The 19,948-nt window shown below is 33.4% G+C and overlaps 2 protein-coding genes across 8 annotated transcripts in view; one reads left to right on the top strand and one right to left on the bottom strand.

Annotated features, from left to right (window-relative positions):
- IFT74 (intraflagellar transport 74) overlaps positions 1-19,948 on the top strand; it is an 84,191-nt gene that overhangs the window by 9,294 nt on the left and 54,949 nt on the right. For 3 of the 6 annotated variants that reach the window (XM_015568659.1, XM_006770990.2, XM_006770991.2), the window contains 6 exons: positions 684-819; positions 3,393-3,441; positions 6,055-6,153; positions 6,297-6,357; positions 7,144-7,203; positions 8,352-8,413. In XM_015568659.1, coding sequence (XP_015424145.1) covers positions 801-819; positions 3,393-3,441; positions 6,055-6,153; positions 6,297-6,357; positions 7,144-7,203; positions 8,352-8,413 — 350 coding nt within the window. In that variant the 5' untranslated portion in view covers positions 684-800. The remainder of the gene's footprint in view (positions 1-683; positions 820-3,392; positions 3,442-6,054; positions 6,154-6,296; positions 6,358-7,143; positions 7,204-8,351; positions 8,414-19,948) is intronic. The other 3 variants (XM_006770992.2, XM_006770993.2, XM_015568660.1) reach the window with 3 other exon arrangements.
- The window catches only part of LRRC19 (leucine rich repeat containing 19), an 8,700-nt gene continuing 878 nt past the window's right edge, over positions 12,127-19,948 (bottom strand). Inside the window, exons 2-6 of one of the 2 annotated variants that reach the window (XM_015568661.1) lie at positions 19,138-19,190; positions 15,250-15,339; positions 14,193-14,706; positions 13,654-13,842; positions 12,127-12,870 (exon numbers count right to left, since the gene is read on the bottom strand). In XM_015568661.1, the coding sequence (XP_015424147.1) occupies positions 12,542-12,870; positions 13,654-13,842; positions 14,193-14,706; positions 15,250-15,330 (1,113 nt within the window). In that variant the 5' untranslated portion in view covers positions 15,331-15,339; positions 19,138-19,190 and the 3' untranslated portion in view covers positions 12,127-12,541. The remainder of the gene's footprint in view (positions 12,871-13,653; positions 13,843-14,192; positions 14,707-15,249; positions 15,340-19,137; positions 19,191-19,948) is intronic. The other variant, XM_006770989.2, reaches the window with a different exon arrangement.

Below are 19,948 nucleotides of genomic sequence, written 5' to 3'. Positions count from 1 at the left end.
GCTCCGCGCACTCCGCACCTCAGAATTTGCCTTCAGCACTGCGCCTCCTCTGAGTGTCCGAATGCGTTACTCTTTCCTCCTAGTTGTAGGACTTCCACTCAGCCACCGTTCCTGTGGTTCTGGATGATGTCCCTTCCGTCTTTTAGTTTCACTTTTGAAATGGTTGTTCGAGGCGGCAAACTCCGGCGTTAACCTATGCCGCCATCTTGGTTCTCTCTTCTTTCTGATTTTAAAGGTAATATTTATTTACTGTAACAATGTTGAAAACACCAGAAGATAAAATAAAAATGAACTATAACATCATTATATAGAGACAACCATTGTTACTATTTTTGTATAATCCTCCAGACTTTTTGTTTTACAAAATGAAATTATAAATTATTTTTTGTAAACTATTTTGTTATCTACTACAACTTATTTAGCTATTAGTCTATGGTTATATGAGGAAAAGTATTTGGACATTTAACTCTTTTCCAGTTTTGAAGTATTTTGAAGTCTACACATAGAAATTTAAAATTTAAAGAATTTTACTTACCACTATTTTATATTTCAAAACAAAAAATATGGGACTATTTTACAAATTATGTCAAATTAAAATTTAATATTCTCTTTGCAGTCTTAATAGTAATAGAGTTACAGCGCTTTTCTAGTTTCTTAAAAGTGAAATCTTGTTTGTTCTTTAGATATCACCTGGAACTGCAAGACCAGGCTCCCGTGGTGGCCTCATAGGGACAGGAGGAGTTCTGTCTTCTCAGATTAAAGTTGCAGATCGTCCAGTAACACAGCAAGGTTTGAGTGGAATGAAAACTGGGATTAAAGGTATCTATTTTAAGAAGATGAGTACATTTTGTATAAGAAATATTGTAGTACCATATTACTAAATCAGAATTACAGAGTGAAAGAGGCAGTTTTACTCAGTTCTTATTCAGTGATTCACAAAATAAGAGAATAACATTATGAGCTGGAGAGTTATCCTATATAATAGAAGGCTAATGTACAAATCGACCTAATGGCAGAACAACCGGTCACTATGATGCAAGAGCTGCCCCCTGGTGGTCAGTGTGCTCCCACAGGGGGAGCACCGCTCAGCCTGAAGCCGGGCTCACTGCTGGCGAGCCCAGTGGCAGTGGCGGGAGCCTCTCCCACCTCCGCAGCAATGTTAAGGATGTCCTACTTGGACATGCCCCGAGGGCTCCTGGTCTGGGAGAAGGCTCAGGCTGAGGAATCCTCCCCTCCATAGTGCATGAATTTCGTGACCAGGCCTCTAGTTTACATATGTGAGGTATTTTGATCTTCATTTCTTTTTTTTTCTTTTTTTATATTTTATTGATTTTTTACAGAGAGGAAGGGAGAGAGATAGAGAGTTAGAAACATCGATGAGAGAGATATCAATCAGCTGCCTCCTGCACATCTCCCACTGGGGATGTGCCCGCAACCCAGGTACATGCCCTTGACCGGAATCGAACCTGGGACCTTTCAGTCCGCAGGCCGACGCACTATCCACTGAGCCAAACCGGTTTCGGCGATCTTCATTTCTAAACATGGAGGTTTGCTACAAATTCAAGAAATTTGAAATAAATTGAAGAAAAGCTTAAGAATGAAAATTAGATTTCTAGTACTCTATGAAAATATTCTGAAATACTTTTTTATTGTTTCTATATCAAAATTACATTATTAAGATATTTGTGTATGAGAAGTGAGTCAAGATGTGTTACTTTTCTAATATTTAATACTGCATTATAATATGTAAGAAATGAGGCTACCATAGATTTATAGCCATCTCTCATTATGCTTCTCTGTATGTGTTTAGAAAGCCATAACCAAAAAAAGCAAAAAAAAATAAATAAACTAAAATAAAGGCTTAACAATACACTGTATGTTATGATTCAAACTATATATATATGTATATATATATGTACACACACATATATATGTATGTATGTATATATATATATACACATACACACGTATACATATACATATATATATAAAAGCATGGTGAATTGTTTTATTTTCTATACTTGTGGCAAAGGACTTACTAGGAATGAAGATATTTTACTGGTACAAAAGTAACTATAGGATATCATAATACCCTTTATAATATCGTATGTCATGCCTTTCAGGAGACTTCATTTTCTTACTTGTATTATAACAAACTTAGCTCACGAAATATTAAAAGCCAATAGATTATTTAGAAATGCTTGGTTAATCAATACTGTGAAAAAATGAGTGAAAATTATGTAGTTGTTTAGTCTTTAAAACTCTATTCATGGAAATGTTTGGGTGTTTAATAGTACTTATTAAACATTAAAGGTAGCAACATATGAAATTCTATAAAGAATTCAGTAAAGAAAGGTAGGGGAGGGTGGGTGGATGGGAAGAGATCAACCAAAGAACTTGTATACATGTATACATAACCCATGGACACAGACAATAGTGTGGTGAAGGCCTGGGGGTGGGGGTTGGGTGGTGGGCTAGAAGAGGTCAGTGGAAGGAAAAAGGGAGACATAAGTAATACTTTCAATAATAAAGATTAAAAAATAATTCAATAAGTATTTATACTTTATTAATTTCTCCTTCAGAACAGGACCAATATCATTTAGTCAGTTTCTACCAATATACTGCAAAGCCTTATGTAAACATTTTTATAGTTACCGCTATCTGCTGTGATTTTGTTCTGACCTATTCTAGTGCCCCATTTCCCACTCTAATAAGACATTCTCTCCCTCTCCTCCATTTAGACCTCCCTAGCCTTACACCTCACACCTTGCAGGGCATTTTATCTGCCTCAAGATTTGGGACATTTAACCTAGGAGTACTTTCGTAGTCCTACTGAAATATAAGATCATGTGTATAAAAAAGTCTCTGAGACAAATTATGAAAAATCATCATCTCTTACTTGCATTGAGAAATTCAGCCTAAATCTGCACTGTCCATTACGCTAGCCAAATACTACATGTAGCTATTTAAATGTAAAGTAATTAAAATTAAGTAAAATAAAACCTCAGTTTCCCAATAGCACCAGCCACATTTCAAGTGCTGGTAATCCCATGCAATTCATTTATTGGACAGCACTGATACAGAATATTTCATTATTGCAGAAAGTTCTCTTTGATAGCCCTTTTCTAGACTCTCTTAGACCCAGTTTCCATTCAGTCAACCTGTGTCTTAAACCCATTTTTGTGGGCTTAACTCAAGCTTCTATTATATCATAATGGTAAGATATTAGTTCTCTTTTCCATTTCAATGATTCTTCTTGATTATTAGGTTTATTGGCACATTCATAAGGACTGTCAGAGAATTGTGTAGCATAATTCTGTTTGTGCTTTCGATTTGCTATTTTGGTGGGATTTCCAAATTGAATACTAATGCTTAAAAACATTTTTTTTTAGGTCCTCAGAGGCAAATTTTAGACAAATCCTACTATCTTGGGCTTCTTCGGTATGTTAAAAAAATGTTTTTTTTTCTATGCATTACATAAAGTTTTAACTGTTGTACTTATTAAGATAATTAGTTATATGTTGATTTGTAAGAATGATTTTATGTTCTAACATAATTTTTGGATAATTTGGCTATATTACAAAATACATGTATAATGCAACTAGGCTGAGATTTTAAATTTTATATATTTGCATGTAAGCTATATATTTCAAGTTCATTTTAAAATCTCTAAAAATAACCTTTTATGCTTCTTTCACTACTTGTTCTGAAATACTATTGAAATGTCACCAGTTACATCTAACAAGAAAAGGAATATATATATATATTTGTAAACGTTACCTAATACAGTTTTACCTAAATATATAGGGTGTCCTGAAAAATGTATATGCACTTTGAATGATTATAAAGTCAGTGTTTATTAATATACAGTTCGTTTTCAAAATTTAAAAAAATCTACAGAAATAAATAATTTTTTTGTTTGTTGTTAATGCCTGTTTACAAACTGATATCCAGTCTGGTCCAGGCACTGCTGATTATGTGAAGCAGTGGAATTGCAAACATCCTGAATCATTTTTGCCTGGCTGGTGTTGCTCAGTGGTTGAGCGTTGACCCATGCACCAAGAGGTCTGGTGCGATTCTCAGCCTGGGCACATTGTGAGCTCAATCCCTGGTGGTGGTGGTGGGGGTGGGGGGGTATGCAGAAGGCAGCTGATCTATGTTTCTCTCACATTGATGTTTCTCTCTCTCTCCCACTCCCTCTCTAAAAATATCCATAAAAACAGCCCTGGTCGGTATGGCTCGATGATTGGAGGGTTGAGGGTTCAATTCCCTGTCAAGGGCACTTGCCTGGATTGTAGGTTTACTCCCTGTCCCCTGGTTGGGGTGTGTGCAGGAGGCAGCCAGTCAATGTGTCTCTCTCACATCGATGTTTCTCTCTCTCTCTCTCTCTCTCCCTCTCTCTCTCTCCCTCTCCCTCTCCCGCTCCCTCTCCCTCTCTCCCTCCCTCTTTCTCTCCCTCCCTCCCTCCCTTCCACTCTCTCTGAAAAGCAATGGGAAAAATGTCCTCTGCTGAGGATTAACAAAACAAAAAATTCAATAAAAACATATTTATTTTTTAAAGCATCGTTTCATTGGGTATTTGTGCACCCTCAATTTGTAAACTGTTGCCGGTTTTGTGCCATAAACTTTATTTTTTATGTAACCTCATAAAAAAGTCTAAAGGTTAAACCTTTGTTGAAGCTTATTCTAGCTTCACCCATTATTTTAAATCAGGCAAACCTGGAAACAAGTGAAAATTAAGTGAATTATCAGCTGTTAAAGTGTGTATACATTTTGGGGGGGGCTGGAGAGGGGGCACCCTGTGTCCCCAAAAATGTATACACACTTTGAATAATTATAAAGGCAGTGCTTGTACTTCAATTGCATTTTCAAACTTCTAGTAGCATTTTAGGGTGAATTTTCTTTGTTCAAAGCTTAGTCTGGCTGAAAAGAAAGAAACATCAATTGAGCTGTCAGCGGTTAAAGTGTGTATTCATGTTTTTGGGACACCCTGTGGATTTGGTGAGTTTTTACAAATGTGGCCTAATTTTAATTAATTCATAAGCTTTGTTATATATCTCTATGCAGCTCTATATCAAGAATGTATGTCTTATTTTCTACCTACCTTTTTCCTCTGCTCAGATGTCCTACTGTCTTATTTCTATTTTCCCGTGTTACTTTATTTTCTTCTTTGCTCCTCATCTATACCTTCTTTCTCTCTTATTTCCACTTCAGCTTATCCTTCTATTGTGTCCTAAAAGTTCATTTTTCTCTTTTAGTCCTTCTTGATTGTTTTGTTTCTCAATTACGTGAGGCTTTTTGATTCTCAAACTTCTAGAATAAAGAGAAGTGTGTTTTCCCCATCTACCCTTAAAGCTAACATCAATGATAAAGTGAGGCCATCATTGTATAGCATCTCTTGATACCCAGACACTTTTTATTCAAAAGAAGGAAACAAAATAAAGCCATTTGTCATCATTGCATTGCCTCCCTTCTCCAAGATTTGTGATTCTGCATCAAAGAATAGTAGTTCTAGCTACTTGTGTGATTGTTTGATTCTAGAGCAGTGTTCAACTGGTGGTGATTTTGCTTCCCAGGGAACATTTGCCAATTTTTAGACACATATTTGGTTGTCATAATTGAGGTTTGGAGGATATGTTACTGGCATCCAAAGTAAGGATGCCGTTAAACATCCTACAGTGCAGAGGATAGTCCCCCGCACCCTGTACCAAGGTATTATTTAGTCATTCATCTCACTCTTGAGACACCCTGTCCTAGAGGGAAGCAGGAGCTGTGAGAGTGACGGTTAGGCATCTGCTTCTGTCTATAGATTGTACCAGTTTGACCAGGTTTCCATTCTGGTCCTATGTCATCTTTCTTAGTGAGTAGAGAATCTGTGTTAGCTTTTTATCCGTTGGGATATACTTCATTCTTCAATAAGCCACTTAAATTATTTTTTAAGTGAAATTTCACAAAACCATTTATATTATTACACATTTATGAAAAGTTTTTTTTGTTTGATTAGAAAGTCTTATCTTGACTAGAAGTATTGCTGACTTATTTCTTTTCATTTAGAAGTAAAATAAATGAACTTACAACAGAAATTAATAAACTTCAGAAAGAAATAGAAATGTACAATCAAGAGAATTCAGTTTATTTGTCATATGAAAAGAGGTGAGTAATTTTGCAGCTAAAATATGCAAGATCTTTTTTATTGGTAGCATTTAATGTGATATATTTGAGGAGTTTTATACTGAATTTGTTTGTAATGTTCATTTATTTATCTGTTTATGAGTGTATTTATTTTATGCTTGCAGAGCTGAGACTTTAGCTGTTGAAATCAAAGAGTTTCAAGGACAACTAGCAGACTACAACATGGTATTTGTTTTTTCATAAAGATTTCCTTTGAATATTTTCATTGCTTTTACCACTTAAAAAATGTGTTATTTTAAATACCAAATAATACGTGAATACAAGCTCATTGTAAAAGATTTAAACTGTAGAAACTGTAGAGATTAAAGTGTTGTGGCCCTGGCCTGGTAGCTAATCTGGTTAGAGCATTGTCCTGATTCGTCAAGGTTGCAGGTTTGATCTCTGCTTAGAGCACATAAAAGAAGCAAACAATGAATACAGAGGTGGAACAACAAAATGTCTCTCTCTTCTCTTTCTTTTCTCTCGCCCTTCTCTCTCTCTCTCTCTAAAAGTCAATAAAAAAATTAATAAATTGTTTTACATTTTTACTGGTGTAATTTTATAATCAGTTAACATCCACCTCCCCTGGGGGAGAGGGGAGGGAGTGGGGGAGAGTCTAGGGTCTAGTTAGAGAAAAAGGGATCTTTTCCAAACTTTTGTCTTCTCTGGATGTTTATAAGCTCAGACATCTCAGAGCAGGCAAAACTCTGCAAGGTACAATCTGCGGGAACAGTAGTAGTTCATTATTGTTCACTTTTTTACATTCCTAAAAATGTAGTTTATTGATTGGCCAAATGCACAGTGTATGCTTACTTAGGTAACTTAATATTTGTTTTTATCTTAGAAGATAAAATACTTGAAAGTATTCATACTTAAATGACTATTATCTGTAAGATTGAATACCTATATTATGGAATAAGAGAAAATTTATACACTAATAGAATGTATTTTTTTGTGTATTTTTATTTTTAGTTGGTAGATAAACTTAATACCAATACTGAAATGGAAGAAGTAATGAATGATTACAACATGGTAAGAAAATTTATGAGCTGTAGATCAATATAGATCATATTCTCCAAAACAAAGCATTTATAGCTAGAAATAGTTTGATGAAATCTATGGACCTTAGAGATAGGTATTACTCTGATCCCAAATACCACTATTATAATTGAGTTCCCTTAGTTGTGCTTTTAAAATTTTTTCCTGTTCACTGGCTCTCCCAAATGGATGATACCGTAGTGTCTTTCAAAAGACTATGTTTTAACCGGTCCTGCATTTAGCATTAGTCAGGGAGTCCCATCCACATTTTCTTATATGTAAATTAGTTTGCATATAAATTAATTTGGTTTAATATTTGCACAAATGGAGCTGAGTACTCAATGGACATATTATGGTACCTGTATAGAGTTTGATAAGAAAGGGGGAAAAACAAATAGTTATATGATGCCAGACATTAATACTACTTTTGATTGGTAAATGAGATGTTAGCAGCTACTTTATTTTAATTATAAACATTTGGATGAAAATAACATGCAACTTATAACATAGCTTATCATTTATTTACACATTCAAAGTTCTGTGAAAACATAGAATTTATAAAATGACTCTTTTTTTCTAAATTGGGTTCTAAAAGCATGATAATTTAGTGAAATTATTCTTGGCTTTTAGAATACAGGAGAAGTCCCAATTGGAAAACTATTTTTAATGCCAAATGTAAAAAGTAAAAACTTTTGTATGTGTTTTGTCAGTTATTTGGGATAGGTCCAAATTCCAGGCTGAATATGTACAGGTAGAGTCAATTAGGAGTGCTCAGATACACTCCTGAGTTATTTAAGAATAAAATTTGTGTTGGGTCTAAATTTAACATATTATTAACCAACTGTTGAACATCCAATAAATATTTGAGATTTTAATTTCATAAATTAAGTTTACATTGGAGTACTTGACAAAATGAATACTTTTGATGTGAGATTACCATGCCTGTGAAGAAGATGTAAAAAAAAGATCTGGTATGGTGATTTGTTAATTGAAACAAATACTATATTTTTTTAAACTTTTTCATGTGGCATTAGAATTATTATAATTATCTCTCAATTAATTCACAATCTAAATAACCTTTAAATAGTTTGATTAAAATGGCAATTTCTTATCCCTCACTTTTGTGTTAACTCTTTATTTAGCTTAAAGCTCAAAATGATCGAGAAACACAAAGTATGGATATCATATTTACAGAAAGACAAGCGTAAGTACAATCCATATAGAAATAAAACATTTATAAGTGAGTTGTATTAGGTAGTTTAACTTCTGAGTCATATACTTCCTTACTGTTTTTCTTGTTTTTCCCTGTTGTACTCTTTAATTTAAAAAAAGTTGAATATTTGCAATGCAAATTATTATTTGAACATCTATTATCTTTATTTACTACTAAGTACTGAAATTCTGTACAAGTAAAAGTACTGTATAGATTAGATAGCTATAATTTCTACTTCTAGGAGTTTAAAAGTCTTAAGATGGATCAAAACATTCTTATCTCTACGGTTTATAATTTTAACCTGGGCTTTTTAACTAATTTGAATTATGAGATTTAAACCCCATTCTAATGAAAGGCACATTACTTACAGTATTTCATTATCTCATATATTATCCAATTATTAATTGATAATAGTTATATTAGTAAAATCCATATCATAGGTTTAGATTATATGTGCATATTTACATATAACTGGTTGAAGATGAAATATTAAGGGAATTATGACAGTGACACTAATGCCTACAAAATAATAAGTGGATGTCCATTTGGGCTGCTATAACAAAATATCATAGACTGGGTATCTTATAAATATTAGGAGTTTATTGTTCACAGTTTTGGAGTTTGGGAAGTTCAAGATCAAGGCACCATATGGTCCCTTTCCTGTGAAGGCCCTCTTCCTGGTTCATGCCTGGGGCCTTCTGACTGTGTCCTCAGGGGGTGGAAGGGTCTGTGGAGCTTTGGGAACTCTTTATAAGGGCACTGATCTCATTCATGAGGGCTCTATCCTCATGACCTATTCATCTCCCAAAGTCCCCACCTACTAATACCTTTAATTTGGGGGTTAGGATTTTCACATGAATTTTAGAGGGGTGCAATTATTCAGACAACGGCAATGGTTAACATAATTTTCTTCATCTGCATTTTGACCTTAAATATTGTCTAAGGCAATGCAAACATAGATGAGCTATTTTTTACATACATATACTACCTACATTTTGTCCCAAAAATATATCAATAGTAATCTCTTTGAGAGCAAGGATAATAGTTTACCAAAATTAACAAAATTCTGTAACACCAAATATACTGTCATGTTACCTCTGCATGTACAGTAAATATTTAATGAAAACTAGCATGTTAAAATATAATAAAAATTTTGAAAGATAAATACAATTCTTGTGTTGATCGAAAACAAAGAAATCTCTTCCCCCTCCATTATTTGATGCTCCTGTAAAATGCTGTCTTAAAAACTACATATACTGGAAGTGTCTTCCCTTGTACAAAGGAAATTCCATATTTCTGGTGACTCAGCTCTTACATGAAAACTTTCTTTTTTTGTTATTGTTGTTCTGTTATTTAGTGCAGATATTTGTCATTTACTTTATATAAGATACTCTTCTAGGTACCTAAAAAATAATATAAATAATATAAATAATATAGCCCATTGAAGTCCTTATGATATTTACAATATGTAAGTCCTCATTTATTTAATCATTTATCTACAGACTTACATAATACCTAGGTCATATTTGTAAATATTATATGTACATGTTTCATATCTATTTCATACTAAATGATAAACCACAGATTATAAGTTTGAGAATGTTAGAGTTTTTATTTTTATTTGGCTCATTTGGTTGAAGAAGTAGTTCTTAAAATATACAAGTTTGTTCTAAAAGTGTCAGCAGTTTCAAAGCTTCATATCCGTAATTTGTAAATGAGGCTGAATGAAATAGGTTCTCCTGACCCTTTTAAGAAGAAATTTATGAACAAAAGTTATTTTTATGAAGTTTACTTTTATATGCAGCAGAATAGATTTATTTTATGTGTTAAGCAGATAACCAAAATCTCACTAACACAAAGATCTACTTTGATACTCCTCATTCAGAGGGAGTAGGAAATGCCATACCTTTTGAAGGCAGGTGTAAAAAACTTCTGTTTTAATGTTCTTCTACTTTAATCTCACCATTTAGTATGGCATGACCATCTGGTTTATTACTGAACATCTATTCATAATAAGTTGGTTATGATATATAGCCTCGATATATTACTACAATTCTTACCCACCTGACTTTAATTCAGTTACATAGAGCTGCATGAGCTAATGATTTTCTTCAACTTCTGTTGTATATACTTTTCTAGTTTGGTATTAGTCAAAAATTAGTTATGTTTTAAAAACATATGTAATTATAATTTTAAGCCCATTTATTTATTTTTGTTTAGTTAGATATTTATTGACTACCCAATATTCATTTATGAGGCTCTTGAATATAAGAGATTAATGTAGTCTTTACTGATTTCATATTTACATTTTATTTTACTCTGTTTCTCAAATATTAATACTTGCCTCTTAAAATATGACATATTTGGTAAAATGATAGATTATTTAGAAAAAGATTCCTCATGTTTCTATTATCTCATTTATACTTGAGATTGAAAACAATGAAATATAATTGATAATATCTATTAGGAAATAGTATGCGTAAAGCATTTATATTCTTTAATGAATACTAAAAACATTTTGATAAACACAAGCAAATATGCATGATAAATGAGTTCATTTTCTATTTCACTAGGTATATCATCCTAAACAGTTTTTGTTTTCCTCATAGACATTTGAACTGAATTTATGTATTGATACAAACTTTAAAATGACTGCAGAATATAGCGTACATCTACATTATTTGTAGTCTCTTTTTTTCTAAGAAAGTACCAAGTAAATACACATTTTAAAATCTGTGTTATAGAGAAATTTGAACAAAAATAAAATAATGTACTATAGTCCTATGTACCCATGGCCCAGCTCCACAACCCACCCTGCTTCATGTACACCTTTAGCCATTGTTCCCTTTTCTGTATTATGAAGAAAATGGAAAACATCATTTCACCCATGAATATATTTCAGTGTTTTAGAGATACTTCCTGATAAATACACTTAACCTTCCCACCGATGATAGATTTTGTTACAATTTTAATGCCACTATTTCCATTAAATTAATAAAATTATGATTACAGCCAATTGATTACAAGGAATTGACTTTTAGACTCTTCCTCTAAGAGTGTTTTTCAGACTATGTTCTTTGGACCCTTATTGTGCTATGAGCTCTTAGTAGGCATAACTTAAAGAAAGGTTGGAAAATTCTTGATACTTTGCTTTTAGCTTAGTAAAGTTTCAGATGAGTCCTATATAGTAAAGAATCTTGTTTCACTTTGTTTAAACCTAGTATTTCCTATAGTAATTCTTTAGTAATTTGACCATGTACAAATTCCCCCCCGTCGATATTTCTGAATGTCTCTCTCTGGAAATTAACGTTCTAAAGAAACAGTTTGGGGAACGTTCCTCCATGATCTGGATCCCAAACAGTTGTTCATGGACCAGCTGAAGATTTCTCAGCCCCAACACAACTTATTTGAATAGAAATCTCGCTAAGAGACAGAAATATGTATTTTTAAAAATAAGATTATTTATAGATCTTTTTGATACCCTGCGTTGCGGTGACAATCTTTCTTTATAACCCAGATCAGTAATAATTTATTAGGGATTGTGCCTGGACATAATGCTATGCTCTAAATTGCTACTAAGTTTTCAGGGAATTATTGTGCCGATTCAGGGAGCATTAAAAAAATGTTTTCCAATTCCATGAATTCATTTGGTGAGCATAAAAAAATCAACCCAAGTGCATTGTCAGTTTAAGCTATCTCTGTTCCTTACTCTGACTTATGATATAAATCCAAAACCTTTATTTCTCTACTGATTCCAATAAGTAAAACATTAATATAACTTATCTGTATTATATCCAATATCTGAACTAATATGAGAATCAGTTTATTTTAATTAATTAATAATTTACTTTAGGCTTTTTTTTTTACTAGTATGTATAGTCTTCTGAATACTACTGAGAATAGTGTTGTAACTATTAGCTACCAAGGAGTGTCAGTTACAGTATTTGGACTAACTTTTTCAATACCAATGAGAAAAACATAATTTTATGATATTAATATGTGTTGCAATTAATACGAAGTTCTACTAGCTATAGTTAGGTATGTCACATATGAAAATCTCCATGTCTAAACTTTCAGTGAACTGGTAACATTTTTAAAATAATCAAAAATTGAAAGAAATTAATTTTCTTCACATAATTCATGAGTATCTATGTATTTGTCTTCAATAAACCCATCATCATCCACTACAAATGAATGTAGTTGTTCAAATATTACTGTAGTGTCTTCGGAGTTTGTATCTGGTATCTGTGAAAGGGAACTTGGATTTTGGGTAAAACCATCTTCATAGGTTTCTACTTCATGTTCTTCCAGGTGATGATGTTTATAGCTAAGCAGAATATTATACCATATTGGCAATTTGATAGCAATAAAAATGAGGAGAGAGGTCACCAGTACAGTCATTACAACACCAACAAGAAAAGCCCAGCTTTTTCCAAGAGGTCCATGTTCTTAAATAGGATACAGAGACAGGGAGAGAGAATGAGAGAGGGAGAGAGGGAAGATATTTTGTTAAATTGACAACAAAAATTAGACATCTTAATAACTCCCTAATATTGGTATTAGAAATGAATGTACTTTATAATTTTCTTTAAGCAAAAGTTAATAAAACTACAAAATAAACATATAAAGTTATTTCCTAGAGTGGTAAAAGACTAACTCCTGTCTTTACAGGGATTGTTTATCCATTCACCTAGGAACATTATTGATTTATACATTTTAAGAATTGTGACTTGCTCTGGTGATTTGGCTCAGTGGATAGAGTTGGCCTGCAGACTGAAGGGCCGGGGTTCAATTCAAGTCAAGGGTTCGGACCTTAGTTACAAGCTCCATCCCCAGGCCTCCATCCCTGGACAGGACATCTGTGGGAGGCAACCAATCGATGTGTCTCTCTCACATTGATGTTCCTCTGTGTCTGTCTCTCTCCTTCCCTTCTACTTTCTCTAAAAATCAGTGGAGAAATATCCTCAGGTGAGGATTAACAAAACAAAAGGAGAATTGTGACTTTACTAGTTAAAATTAAGCCTAAGAGTAGTTAAATAATATGCCTAGTGGCATTTGCCTGGTAACCAGCAGAGCCTGTTTTGGAAACCCAGTATTTTGTAAATCTTTTGTTGACATGAGGAATTTTACGTTGTTTCTAGTAACTTAAAATGCAGAAAAACAATGAGAACTAATTTAGTTTTTTAGTATGCTATCTTCAGTAATGTTAGTATTCAATACCAGTACATTACCCGAATTTCTTGTTAAGTTGTTCAAAGAGCTATTAAATGTTGAATTGCTAATTGACTGAAAATTAATCTGAAGGTCTTCAGCTATAGGTGAAGGAAGTTTTGAGTAGCATTCAGCCTTATAAGGTACTGTTTTGATGCTGTAGTATTTCAGTATATCTGGGTAGCTGCACATGGTGATGTTCTCATTTTCTAGTAAATCAGAAAGAATAAATTATGATTTATTATGGAAAATAAAATATGGTTAATAACATTTTATAATTATGTAAATTAGAATTTTTTGACATGTCATTATTGATACTATAAGAAACTCTTATATTGCCTAGCAACACAGGGGAAAGATGCACATTCTTGTTTATAAAGTTATTTTATAAATATAGTTACTAGGTACAGTATCTATATATTGTTTAGTTTGTAATAGTAAAGATGTTACGATTAAGATTGTAGTGAAAATCTGGGGAAAATGGGAGACTTTTCTGGGGCGAAACAACCAAAAATCAATCACATTTTTGGTTTTGATTAATGTAATAATGATAGCTTACCTAATGTTACATTGGATGTGTTTAGCCAATTCTGCAAATTCAGTAAACTACAGGAGCAGTTCCATGGATTTCCATGTAAAATGATTAATTCCAGATGAAACAGTTGTGGTACATCAAAATAGCTTATCAAATTGCCTTGCAGATTCAGAAGTTTCAGGTTTTTAAGAGGCACAAATATATCAGGATTCAGTTGTAATATTTTGTTCTGGCATAGATATAACTGTTGTAGTTTAGTTAAGCCTGTAAATGCACCTTGTTGAATTATGTGGATGGAGTTTCTACAGATATTTAAAATTCGTAGATTGGAGAGGTTACCAAAACTATTATTACATAAGATGATGACACTGTTTTCAATCAAGTAGAGCTCAGTGAGTAAATAATACATCTGTAGAATACTTGTGTCTGTAATATTCAGAGTAATTTGGTTATAACTGAGATCAAGTACAGTAACCTCTTTATTGATATCCGCTGGAATCAAATAATAATTCTGTTTAGTGAAATTACATTTGACTTCCTAAAAAATAAAAAAAGAAATGTATTAATCAGAAATATATTAACAGAATTTTCTAAATTTCATATCCTAGCAATTAAACATTGGTAGAAAATAGTTTAGAAAAAATCTACTGTCTAATCTTTCAGTATTATAGTGTGAAAAAGGAAAAGCTGATGCTTTTATTTCTTTATTGGGATGAAATATTGAAGATTAAGGAAATTCTGATATGTACAATTTATTGAGCAGGGAGATTCTAGTTTGTAATACAGGTGTCTTCTAACTGTTATTGTATAATCATTACAGAAAGAAAGACTTTTGGTGTATTCCCATTTGTATTTGTGGAAATACATGATGAATAATAATTCTGTTAAAAAATGAAGTCTGCTTTTGTCAAATTAGAATCTGGCTCAGAGGTCACAGATTTTGAATATACCCAGCTAGCTAAAGAGTTAGTTTTGATGGCGTGGTTTGGATTTTTTGTTTTTTTTGCTTTCTTTTATTACTTTGGGACATTCAAAGTGTACCTTTGAAAATATTTTCACTGTCTTGATTGTAAAAACTTACTGTTTTAAAAGTCTGGCTTTCATCTGAAAGTATTAGCATGAAGAGGGGCCAAAACAAGATCAGTAGGCATGTGGCTTTCATATTGCAGGCCTGGTGGAAAAGAGAGTATTGTCATGTCAGTAGGTGACTAGCACCTCAGAGATGATTGAAGACATTTTGCTTTCCTTTTTTCTCCTTTTAAATCTATTTTTTCTTAAACTATATAAAATGTGAAACAATTACCTGTTCCTTCACCCATCCCTATACTCTAATCTTAAATTAGAAAACTCCTACAGAGAATGAAAGACAGTATTTTTTTAAGTGTCTCATTAGTTTTTTAAGTGTCTCTTTGGATCTATTGAAAATAAGGTCCAGCCCTAGCTGGTTTGGCTCAGGCGATGGAGCGTTGGTCTGCGGACTCAAGGGTCCTGGGTTCGATTCCGGTCAAGGGCATATGCCCAGGTTGCCGGCTCAATCCCCAATAGGGGGCGTGCAGGAGGCAGCCAATCAATGATTCCCTCTCATCATTGATGTTTTTATCTCTCCCTTTCTCTCCCTTCCTCTCTGAAATCAATAAAAATATATTTAAAAAATAAGGTCCAGGAGAATATGTATTTATGTATATGTGTGTAAGTACACTCTTCTTTTCCTTTATATTTTTATCACCATTTTATCTCCCCTATACGCTCTTTCACCTCCACCCCCACCTCCCATAATTACCACACTGTTGTCCATGTCAATGAGTAGTATATTCTTACATTGCTATTTCTTTTTCTTTTTTTAAAATTAAGGTGTTCTTTATTGGTATTATCCATTTACCTACAAGTGTGAGAGACAAGAGTCTTTTTTCTTTTTTTAAAAAAATCTTTTCTTTAGATGACACACACCAGCCTTGTCGAAACAAGGCCACCAAAAATTTGGTTGCCTCCCCCAAAAAATTGGGAGCGAGAGACAGAGAGAAGATAATAAGAGTCTTTAGTTCTCTTTCAAACACTCCCTACTTTCATCTCTAACACAACAAATATATATACTTCCTGTCTTTTTAGTCTTCATACATGGTTACTTATAATTTGGGTTAGATGAGTATTCCGTGTGTCACAAACGTGTAAAACCATCAGTGTCTGATCCATATAACAGGATTACTTTTCTATTCCTGCTCACAGTTTTTCACTAAATTATATGTACTGTGTTGTTGTTTTTATGGGCTTAGTTTTCTTCTTTTTTAAATGCATTTATACCCAAGCCCTTTAACAAATCACTCAATGTTGCATGCATTTTTGATATTTAATGTGCTTAAAGAAGTCTCTCCCAGCGCCTGTTGCCATGCTGTAACCTAGAGGAGCTGAGGACTGTACCCTCTACACAGCTGCTGACTTCCACTCTCCCTCCACCCTTATGGAAGACATTCCCTTTTGTCTTTATGGTTGGATGCCTGTGTTCTAGAATGCCTATCTTGGGTTACTGCTTTTTTTTTTAAATGGAGTTTTCTGCAATAGCTTCCTAAGAAGGTCTATAGGCGGGGAATTTTTTTAGACCTTGAAAGATAATTTGGTTAGAAGTAAAGTTATAAATAGGAATTGTTTTTTTCTCAAACTGTTGATGGCATTGCCCCATTGTCATAGGGTTTTTAGTATTACTGTTAAGAACGGTGATGCTATGCCATTCTAGTTCTTTATCCTTTTATATAACTTGCCTCTTCTTAAGGTTTTGAAATCAATATTCTGAAGTGTCATGGATCTTCCTGAGAATCTGTTTTCATTCATGAAACTGGGTACTTACTTATGGGTGCTTTCACTCTGGAAGCTCTATCCCTCAGTTCTGGGAAACTTTCTGAATTATTTCATTGATAATTTTCTTCACCATTTTTTTTAAGTCTCACTACTCTTTAGAACTGCTTTAATCTGGTGTTTGGGTGTTGGATCTCCTAGAATGATTTTCTCATGTTTTATCTTGAATTGCCTATATTTCATTTTATTCTGCTTTCAAGGATATATCCTCAATTTTATTGTTAATCTCTTAAAGTTTTCCTTTACAACTCATTTTAATTCTAAGAGGTCTTTTTGATTTCTGAAAATTTTCTTTAATAGTATCTTATAGCATAAGTTATTGTGTCTTGTATCTTCCATGTTCTTTTTTCCTTTAATAGCCTCTATGTCGTCTTGTTATGTTTTTCCACTTTATAATGGTCAGTATCCTTTATATTAGAGACATTCTGTCTTCATATATCTGTTAATATTTGGTTTGCAATTTACAGATAAGACTGGGAAACAAAAAGCTATTTGGATACAACATTTATATAGGTCTTATTTCTGTAGAGTAAAAAACTTATTCAACTATTTCTTTGGGAATCCCTAAATGTCATTATCTTGAGATCTTTTCCTAGGACTGGTTGGATTCCCAAAATGACTTTTCCTTTTTTGGTAATCCTCACCGGTGATATTTTTTTCCATTGATTTTTAGAGAAAGTGGAAGGGGTGGGGGGGGAGACACACACACACACAAACACACACAAACACACACATTGATTGGTTGCCTCCTGCATGCACCTCAACCAGGTCCCTATGCCCTTGACTGGAATTGAACTCTGGCCCCCTCAGTCTGAGGGCTGATGTTCTAACCACGGAGCAAATGGACTAGGGCCAAAAATGACTTCTCTAATTTGACTGAACAGATAAAGCCAAATGACTAGCATTTTGAGAGTGGAATGGTAGAAAAGGTGTGTTTATCTCAATAATTAGTATGTAAACCTTAACTTACTTTCCCCTTTTTTTTTTTGGCACAATGATCCTGGTGGTGGAGGGAAGCCTTAATCTTCTGTTTATATGGGAGAGGAGCTTTACCTGACTGGACAGAGACAGGCAGGAAACGTTAAACTAGAATCTAGCCCCTCCTCTACTTCCAGAACACCTGGTGCTGCCAATTTCTGGGCCAGTTTGGCATTTTGCAGTGTAAATCCTGTGGCTCCTCAGCTTTCCACTCTGCTGGTTCAGGAAAATTTTGCTTTCCCAGTCAGTTTCCACTTAACTATTAACTGTCTAGTTTCTAGGTTTTATTGCTGTTGCGTCCTTTTTCATTCTCTTTGTTCTTATGAGTTTATATTCCTTCTTGCCTTTTATTTACATTTCAGTCAGGTTTGGGGGAGAAGTCAAAGTTAATGGGAGTATTCATTATACCATCTTTCACTAGAAGTTGCCATTTATTGGAGTAATTTCTTCTTGCTTAATAGTTACTTTCCATTTAGTGATTTTACTCATGACATTCATGCTTCTTGTTTTTATATGTGCATTTTTTTAAGTCAACACTAAAAATAGCTGTGAACAAATGATGTTTGAAAGGTATGAATATATCATGTTAGTACCACCCTTAGTGGTTTTCTATAATTTGAGTCTTATTTTTCTTTTGAGCCTTTTTATTTACAGCATATGTTGTTTAATGATTTTTAAGGAAAAGTTTATTCTACTAGAGCAGGAAGTAGAAAACTACTCAGAATAAGCAAGACTCATTTTCACGTTACTAAAGTCTGTTGTCTGTTACCTCATTAGCAATTAGGTATTTATTGTTATTTTGATACTACCCTATTCTAGTTAATCTACTCTTTGCCTTCTATTTGTTTATGTGTTTATACTTATTTCCCTTCTTCCTTCTCCCTTTCTGTAGCTAAATCAAATTTGTTAGAAAAAGCCACTATTCCTTCTAGATATTACAACTTGGATATAGATCATAATAGAATCCCTTTTAGAGTCAGAAATGAGTTCAAGTTATCACTTATTCCAGACCACTGCCCACAAAAGAGTATCCCCAAATCGTATATAAAAGGTATTTTGCCCATGTTCAATGGTCTCTTGGAATGTGTGCGGCCTCTTCATTCTCTCGTTTCAGTATTTCTCAGTGGTGTTGTGAAGTTCTTACTGTTGTCACTGGCAGGGTCCAGATGTGGGTAAAGTAGAAGTGCTATTTTTTTTCTGGAATAAAAAGGATAGGGATCATTAAAGGAAGCAATTAGACGACAAAGAAAATTAAGTGAACTTAAGTAAAAAATTGATAGGGAGTGAAGTAGCTGAAGGAGGTAATGGGGGTCAGGCAAGACCATGAGCCTATATGGAAATAGAAATAGGATCCTCTTGTATTTATTATCTTTATCATCTATTTATTGCTAATCATTATGTTCTCCAGTGTGCTAAAGGAAATAAAATTATAAGAATTAGAAAAGAAGTATTTCTTTCTCTTTGATAAATTTTAAAGTTAGAAGCAGTATATTCTCAGAGCTTAAAGTAGATTCTGTATAAGAAAGCATTCAGCAATCTAAAGCATTAGGTCTAAAGCCATTAAATGCATTGATTGAGCTCCATGATCAATGGGACTTTCTGTATATTTGTTTATTTTTTGAGAGGCGAAAAATTGAGAAAGGGGGTAGATGTTGACCATCCAGACACTGAATGGATAAATCCCTAGACAGAGGAAACATTTGCTAGCATTATTGTCTATCTTGAAGAAATCAGATTGCCAGAATAGCTAGCCAGTAGATTATGAAGAAAATGTAGTTGAGTCAATTTACCCTATTTAAAAAGTTGGACTTTTTTCTCAATTTGAAATTTGGGTTTAAATGTAGTGATTAAAAAATAGAGAACAAAAATATCAGTTTACTTTAATTATTTCACAAATTAAATGCCCTTTTACATAACCTACAGTCTACATAGAGAGAAAAAAAGCTTTATATAAG

Source organism: Myotis davidii, unplaced genomic scaffold (genome assembly GCF_000327345.1).
Source record: "Myotis davidii unplaced genomic scaffold, ASM32734v1 scaffold325, whole genome shotgun sequence".
NCBI lineage: Eukaryota > Metazoa > Chordata > Mammalia > Chiroptera > Vespertilionidae > Myotis > Myotis davidii.
Note: the sequence above shows the minus strand (reverse complement) of the source record. Positions and strands in the feature narration are given on the sequence as shown.